Below are 8,395 nucleotides of genomic sequence, written 5' to 3'. Positions count from 1 at the left end.
TTTTTTTTTTTTTTTTTTTTTTTTTTTTTTTGGTTTTTTGAGACAGGGTTTCACTATGTAGTTGAGACTGCTCTGGAACTCACTGTGTAGCCCAGGCTCCTCTCGAACTCACAAAGATTCTCCTGCCTCAGCCTCCCAAGTGCTGAGATTACAGGCGTGCACGCACCACCACGCCCGGCTTTCAACTTCATTTTCTTATCCTTTCAGTTTCTCTGTAGGTTTGAAATTTTTTCAAAGCACAAAGCTGAGAGAAAAAAGAAACTTTCCAAATGCATTTCATCACTGAGGAATGAGGACAGTAAGATATACCTCACAAGGTTATAAAGAAGACTAAATGAAATAAAGGACCCCATGTTTCCAGCCCAGCACCTGGAACATAGTAAACACTCAAAAACTATTAATCACACTCTCAGCTATGCTCAGAGGGAACCATAAACACTACTCAGCAAGTATTTCTAGCACATGGAGGTGCCCACTGGCCCCCTCTGAGGTAAAGTCATGCCCATGCTGCTTGCCGCAGTCAAAGCAATGTTTACAGAAGTGATTCGTGTCATCTCCCGTGTCAATCCCCTGTCCGCCACCTGCCCTTCCCAGTGTGACCACGGACTACAATGGACTCATCAGCCGGTGAACTGAAGCGACCTGCCCAGCCCCCTGACCCAAGCTGAACACACAGTGTAACACATTTCCCACCCCGTATGAAGCCACCCACCTGCTCTGGTTGTCTGTGACAGCGCAGCACACCCAACGAATGACTGATAGAATTACCATGTAGGATGAAGTGAGGAAAATGGACCGTTAAACCTTGTAATACTCCAGAACAGTGGTCTGTAACCCCCCAGGAAAGTTACTTTATCTTCCTGTACCTTAGTTTCCTTATGGTTAAAACCAAGAAAATTAATAGCACCTAACTCAAAACTAATGTAAGAATTAAATGAATTATTCCATTTTGGAAAACATTTAGAACAAGGATCAGAAAAACATCAGACTTTGAAGCTATGTGCTAGAAGAACCAGAGCTCTGACGATGGATATAAAATCACTCCAGTAAGAGCCTGTGCACAGTCTGCCTTTAATGTGTCAGCGAGCGTTACCCAACTATGTAGCTATAAACATGTGCCAAAGTAGAAAAAGGAAGCCGGCCGTGAGGCAGGAGGACTACAAGATTGGCCTGGGCTACACAGTGAGACCGTCTCCCAAAAAAAAAGGATTTGGGAAAACGAAGAGGACAACGAGGATGAGGAGAAGAAAAAGAAGATGACAACAATAACATAGCACAACTAAAATTACTACTTTCTAAAATATTAAAACTGCAGTAGAATAAGGCAGGAAGATTTTGAGTTCAAAGCCTGTGGACTACACAGCAAGACCCTCTCTCAAAAAGCCAATACTCACACAAATAAAAATAAACTGGTTAGATTTAGGCATTTCCTTTTCCTTTACACTATTCTAATATTTTTGTACAAAGAGCGTATGTTAAATCTTTTGATCATAAAAAACGATGTTTTATGCTAAGTAAAACAATTATGCTGAGTACATAATATTATTTATGATCTTTCATAAGGCATTTTTCTTGACATTCTACAAATGACACCATCTAATTTTGTTTCACTATTTTCTTATTTCAAAAATAGAATGTAGTCTTAAAACTATTTCTAATATTTGTTATGTCAGGAAGATTTTTTTGGCAAAATCTGATACCTTATAATTGAATTAAGAGTATTTCTGATTTCATTTTTCCCCCCTCCCACTATGAGAAAAATCAAACTGTAAGTGCCATTCTGAAGATACCAAGCTTTTTCAAAACTCCTGAGATATATGTACTTGGAAAGGTTAAAACCAATCTCACAAGACAGTTCTTAAATCCCTCGTCCCAGTATGAAGGGGAACTCCCTTATTTGCTAATTCAAGTATCTGAAATGCATCAATGATCACTCTGGGGTTGGTTTTATCAATGGCAGGGACCGAGGACAGTGTCTTCCCCAGGCACTTTCTTTAGGTCTCCAGCAGCTTTTACATTTTACCTCACAGAAGGAGCAGCCTACATCCAGGAAATATGTCCCACTGCTATGTTAACCAGTCCCACAGACAGCAGGATTCTACTGCTCACTTTGCAGCTGTGTGGCTAAGGACAGTCGAATTCATGTGAGCACCAGGTGCAAATCTCACCTGCCACAAAGGAAGAGCAATCCTTCCCTAACCATGGCCTGGGCTGTCCCTGTCCAGAGGTCACTTACTGTCATCCAGTGGCATCTTCCTCTGTGGGTCGACAGTGTCGGGCTTCAGGCTGCGATAGTCCCTGCAGAGTGCAGAGATGAGACTGGCATGGTTGAGTGAGCGCACGGGCCACTGCTGCTCATTCTCAGGAAGGTTTGGCCATGGAAGCAGCAAGATGTTCGAGAGCGCTCGGCATACCAGCACCTGTGCCTGCAAGAGACACAAAGGCCCCCATCAGAAGTCAAAGAGAACCAACAGCAGCAGGTGGCGGTGCTGGACACAGCCTTGGACTCCTGGCCTCTTTGAGCTCAGGTCTCCAAGTTCCTTCCTAATAACCTGGCTCAGGCCTGCAGTCAAAGGCAACCTACACAGGAAAAAGAAGTGCAGCAGTGACCCCAAGTCTGAGTCTGGCACACCCGAGGGCCGTCCTCAGAATCCCTGCTGGTGCCCACACTTCCCTTCCGGTATCTGAACCATTACAGAGGGAGAGAGCCCACTGCACACACTGAATCTAGCATGGCCCTCAGCTGCTGCCTCTGACATCCACCGAGAAGCCACCCGGAACAGGGTCCCTCGGAGACTCTCATCACACATTTAGTCCAGGTGCTCTGGGAAGGACCTGCTTCCAGCCCTTCTACCCATTCCTGTTCTGCTCTCCAGTACCTGGCCTGGGCCTCCAGGGAGGCTTCTTGGAGAAGAGACTTGCCTGAAGCCTCCTGACCCTAGAGAACACTACAAACCAGCCTAGCTTGAACTAGAAAGAACACAAGGAACTATCTCGGCACTGGCCACACTACCAGAGTGTCAGGAGGAGTTTTCAGCACTGTTTGCCTTAGAAAGGGCAGCACAAGAAAAGTACCACTGAGGCTGTGTAGTGCCACACACATAAGCAAGTCCGGCCAGCACGGTGTGGCCTGGACTACAAGTTTAAAAACAAAGCCAGTCTCTCTGCTTCCTCAGCGTCCCCAGATCAGAGCCATGTGGCTCTGAGGATCCCAGGGCCACCCTGGGGCTCACCTTATCGACAAGTCGCTGAGCAGAAGCGTCAGTGATCCTATTGAACACCTTCTGCACCGCAGGGATGCTAATTAGAAAGACGGGCCGCACCGTGGTGGCCAGGGAGACCAGTAAGTGGCACGCAGACAGCAGTAACTTGTCTTGGACCTGGAAACAAAAGAGAACAAGTTGGCTCACTATGTCCACTGCATGAATGAATGCCACTGAAAAGGAAAGCTTTGCAAAATAGCCAGCAGCTAAACTTGTCTGTGACGCCACGTTATACCCTCTAGGCTCTCTCTCCACAACTACTCATGATGATTCTCAAAAGTTCCCACCTTTTTTTCTACATCCATAGCTCCTGTCAGTTATCACTTCTCTCACCCAGCTGCACATCACCCCTACCCTCGGGACTGAGCACTGAACCCAGGGCCTTCCCACTGAGACACATCCCCAGCTCTTTTAGAGACAGGGCATTACTAAGTTGCACAAGATAGGCTCAAACCTGGATTCCTCCTGCCTCAGCCTCCCAGAATGCTGGGATTATAGGCATGCAATGCAATGCCACACCTGGCTCAATATCACTTCTGGTCCCTTCTTCACAGTCACTAGCATCTTTCAAGAGTCTACAGCAGCTCCCTCTGAGATGTCCTATCACGTGGCACACTCCCTGGCATGTCACCCATCTTTCCCTCCAAACAGTGTAGAATTCTTCATCTCACTCTTTTGGTTCCAACCAAGCCAAGATCTCTCAGTGTTTCCTTTCTACACTTCATCAATCACATCCATCTCTCCTACTTCTTTCACCTCAAATGCCTATCAAAAACTTGACTCACTGCCACCTGCCTCACAAGCGCAAGGTCGCATTTGATCCCCAGCACTCCACCCCAAAAAACAACTTGATTCAAATATTACTGCCACTTTTAAATCAGCAAAAAAGAAAACTTTTTTTAGGGAGGGGGTGGCAGGGAGTCCGGGACAGAACCCAATGCCTTGTATGCGCAGCACGTGCCCTGGTTAGGCGGGCTGTGCACACCTGTATCCAGCACACGAGGAGGCTGAGTGAGGAGCAGAAACTGGAGCCCACCTGGGCAACTTAGTGAGACTCTGTCAGAAAAGAAAAAAAGAAAAGGGCTGGGGGTGTACCTCAGTGCAAAAGTCCTAGATTTAATTTCCAGGATTACTTAAAAAAAATAAAAAGGCACATGTTATACTGACTACCCCCAGCCCTATAAATAGGACCAAATGTTGCTAAGAATGTGGTGAAAATGGCACACCAGAGAGTCAGGATATCCAGAATTACTTAGAAAGAATTACTTAGAAAGGAAAGGTCACCATAATTTCCTAGAACCACAAAATATTCGTAAACTTTCACTCTATAATCTCTACTTCTACTAAAGAAATTACCTAAAAAGAAGTTACATTCGTGAATACGTGCAATTCAGAATTGCTTATAATTAGTTTTTTAAATAGAGATAGTCTAAAAGTCCAGCAAAAGTTAAGTACAGACCACACTCCTTAGGGTACATAAGTAACTCGTTTACCAATTATAATGATAAACATAACTTAAATTTATGGAAAATAATACACTGTCAAAAGTGGTACAAATGCTATCTACACATGATCAAAACTGTAAAAGAAAAACCAGCATTTAGATGGTCTATTAATATAAATGGGTGGTCTTCCTGGAGGACAACCTAGTAGAATCTGTCCATTTTACACAGACACAGCTCTGGCTCAGTGACATCCCACAAACGTGTGCAGCAAGAGACACAGCGACCCCACTTCCACCCTTGGGGAACCCTGATCCATCGCTACAGAAGAACAGCACCAGGCAACAGGAAACACCAAAGCTGCTCCACAAACATAGCACTGAGGCATGCTGTTAGTTAGGCAAAGCAGCTATTATCTCCAGCTATCTACAAATTTTCATTTATCTATGAAAAAAGTCCAAAAGTATATACCACCAAGCACTGACAGCACTTACCCAGGGAAGGAAAATGTTTCAAAGACTAAAAACAACTTTTTGGTCTGTAAACTTCAGCAGTATTTTGCTTCCTCACATGAGCATGTATTTATGTGGGACCCAGAGAACTAGAAAAGCCCTATGTGAATGTGGCCTATGCTGCTGGATCACAGCGGTGACGTGAGGGCCTGGCCATGTGGAATGTGGATGTCAGGCAAACATGGGTGTGAAAAGACAGAGCGCGAGACCTTGGTGCTGATGAGCGGCGTGACTGCGTCCATGGCGGTGGAGATGAGCGTCACAAACTGCTGTGTGTTCTGACGGTGCGCTTCGCCGCAATACTGCGCCAGCCAGTGGGCGTAGGCCTGGAGCGCGGCCAGGGACTGTGCGTGCCTGCGGAGAGGAGGCCACAGGAGCCAAAGTCAGGCAGATGCTTGTTAGCATGAACTTTTGTCAGCACGGGACAAGATTCTATCCACTGTGCTACAGGTTCCAGGACATGATGACAGCCTAAAAACCACTTGCCTGCTCATGCAAGACCTGAAAACCGAAGTACTCAGCAGTGGCATGTGGCCAGTCAAGAACACAGGTGGTAGTTAGTAAAGCTGTCTATCGGGTCTTAATTTTCCTGTGAGACACAAGTTCATCTGAGAGGATGGTAAATTATAAAAACGGCAGGCACCAACAAATCTGAATGATAATGTGTCAGTTTTAGGCACTAGTAAAAACTTAACATCCACTGCTGCAGGCCAAGATGAAGATGAGTTACCAGACACTACAGCTTTGTGAACGAAGGCTTCACACAAGGGTCTGCAAGTTTAAGCTTCCATCTCACTGTGCATCAGGCTAGAGACAACGGAAGGGGCAAAGACTATGCCTGCTTTCTGCAAAGGTTGCACTGCATCACACAAACAATAAGATATATTTCAAAAAAGTTCACCATTCATCAAAGATGAAAAATAAGAATTCTTAAGGTTAGGAAGTTGTCTAAAAGCTTCGAAACACCAGAGTCTGTAATATCCCTCAAAGTAATTTCTCTTCTCTCTGTAGCAATTACTAACTAATCTGTGGGGTGACACTTGGGATGACAGAAATACACTGTTCCCTTGGTGCTGACACCCAGAGGATCCCTGCCTAACTCATTACTATACTAGTGGTTGCAAAATGGTCATTTTTCTAATTCTGTCTTTCCTTTTCAATTTGTTTGCTAGCATTCTTTTCTGTAAGAAGACTGTTCTCATCCCTCCTCTTGCTTCTTTTTAAAAATCAATATGGATGTCAGGATTCTTATTAGTCAACATGGTGTAGCCCATTATTCTCCTTAGTTTTTGATTATCCAGACCCTGTGCGTCCTTCAAGTACTTGCTCTTTTTTAAAAAAAATAAATCAAGTAACTACAATTTAATTTATTTACAGGTTTAAAAACTTTAATTCCGCTCTATTAAGCACCTTTGTGATAACATGCATGAAAAGTGCTATTCCTACAATGCACATTAATGCAGGGAGTGTCTCCAGTTCCTGTAACAGTCTGTACACCTACCCTGAATGCACTCACCTCGGAAGACCATCCAGAATGAGTGCAGAATGTGCCACAGAAAGGAATTCTTTAACACACTAGGGAGAAGTACACATGGTTCCAATATTCAGAAGAGGGAAGACTACACATCATCGTCTTCCATGCCCTTTTCTGAGCCCCTCTGCTCATACATTTCACAGGAAAGCCCCCAAATAACTTTTCATGAAGTTTGCTTTCCATGCTTCTAAGGTTTTAATCCAACTCCACATTTTAGGAAATTATCAACAAATCGAAGTATTTTAGTTTTAGCATTACTGAACATATTTAGTTTTCAACACATATACACAGCTAATCAAAATGTTCCTGGATTTGTAAAAGATGATCATGTGGTAACCTGCTCACTTCTAACTCAATTAGACTGGCCAGAAACTCCCTAACCTACCCTCTGAACTGTTCTCCAAGGAGTGCTGGCTTCACGTAACAGAGGAAGCACTGGAGCCTCGACCTGGGTAGGAGAGGTAGCACTGCTGCTGCAATGTCACATTGCCCCTGCTTCTAGTCAGTGCACAGAACCACGGTATACACAGGTAGCTCCACTTTAAAATCAAACTTAGCATCAACTATTATAGGGCTCCTGATAAGAAGTAAAAGGAAAGAGATACCACACTTATGTGGTGGTCCTGCCAAAAAACGCTTAGTCTCCAAATCAAGAGCAGAAACCAGCCAGCCCCAGACTACAGACAGAGTGTTCATTTTTTTAAAACTAAGATCTGAATCTCCAAAAGTCTCTCAAACACACACTTATACTCGGGAGGCACAATGGAGGAATGGCCTAGATTATACAAGATGCACCAATATGTGGCTCATGATTAACTAGGCCCTGGATCCAAAAGATACATATGTAACGGACATTCCTAAAACAACTGGGAAAGCCTGAATATGAATTGTATGCCAACAATGGTATTATAGTTATGTAGGAGAATGACTTTATTACTAGGAGATAAAGTCTAAAGAATTTATGGGTGAACTGGTACGTCTATCATTTATTTTCAAATGGCTCAGTAAAATAAATTATAGAAAGATGCACATACACAGAAAGCAAGCATCAAAAGCAGAAGGATATGAGAGCCTTTATTCTATAGTTTTCCTCAGTCTACAGACTTAACTTTTTAAAATAACAGTTACTAAGTGGCCTACGTTCATAGTGGACTGGCAATTCAGAATTCATCAATTAAAAACTGAGGAAGAAGGACATACAAGTCAGCCTGTAGGACCTAACAATTTTAGTTTATCTAACACAAAGAGCTCCTCATGGCTAAAATCAGAGGCTCTCAAAGTCCCTGAAACGTGTGAAAGTTGCGGCATTCGTGAGCAAACTGGCATCTGAGCAGACATCTCACAAATTTTCAAAGAGGAAAGCAGTATTTTTAAAAGTTTAAAAACACAGTAAATAAGATTCTTTCCATCCTTTATTTCATTGGCAATTCAAGAAAGCTCTACAGCTGGGCACGGTGGCACATGTCTGGAAGTCCAGCACTCGGGAAGGTTAGGCAGGAAGATTGCTAGTTCAAGCCCACTCTGGGAAATGTGAGATGATGTCTCACAAAAAGAAGCAGTAGGTGAAATTCTGGGAGTGTAGCTCTATGTGAAGGTCTTGGATTTGAGCCCCAGGTACCAAAAAAAAAAAAAAAAAAAAAAAAC

General features: G+C 43.7%; 1 protein-coding gene across 3 annotated transcripts in view; it reads right to left on the bottom strand.

The window, feature by feature from the left end:
• Xpo6 (exportin 6) overlaps positions 1 to 8,395 on the bottom strand; it is a 108,202-nt gene that overhangs the window by 11,998 nt on the left and 87,809 nt on the right. For all 3 annotated transcript variants that reach the window (XM_019207411.2, XM_010623503.3, XM_019207410.2), the window contains exons 15-17: positions 5,427 to 5,571; positions 3,234 to 3,380; positions 2,237 to 2,426 (exon numbers count right to left, since the gene is read on the bottom strand). In XM_019207411.2, coding sequence (XP_019062956.1) covers positions 2,237 to 2,426; positions 3,234 to 3,380; positions 5,427 to 5,571 — 482 coding nt within the window. The remainder of the gene's footprint in view (positions 1 to 2,236; positions 2,427 to 3,233; positions 3,381 to 5,426; positions 5,572 to 8,395) is intronic.

Source organism: Fukomys damarensis, unplaced genomic scaffold, assembly GCF_012274545.1.
Source record: "Fukomys damarensis isolate Sample0158 unplaced genomic scaffold, DMR_v1.0_HiC HiC_scaffold_34, whole genome shotgun sequence".
Taxonomy (NCBI): Eukaryota; Metazoa; Chordata; class Mammalia; order Rodentia; family Bathyergidae; genus Fukomys; species Fukomys damarensis.
This window is presented reverse-complemented; position numbering and strand designations above follow the sequence as displayed.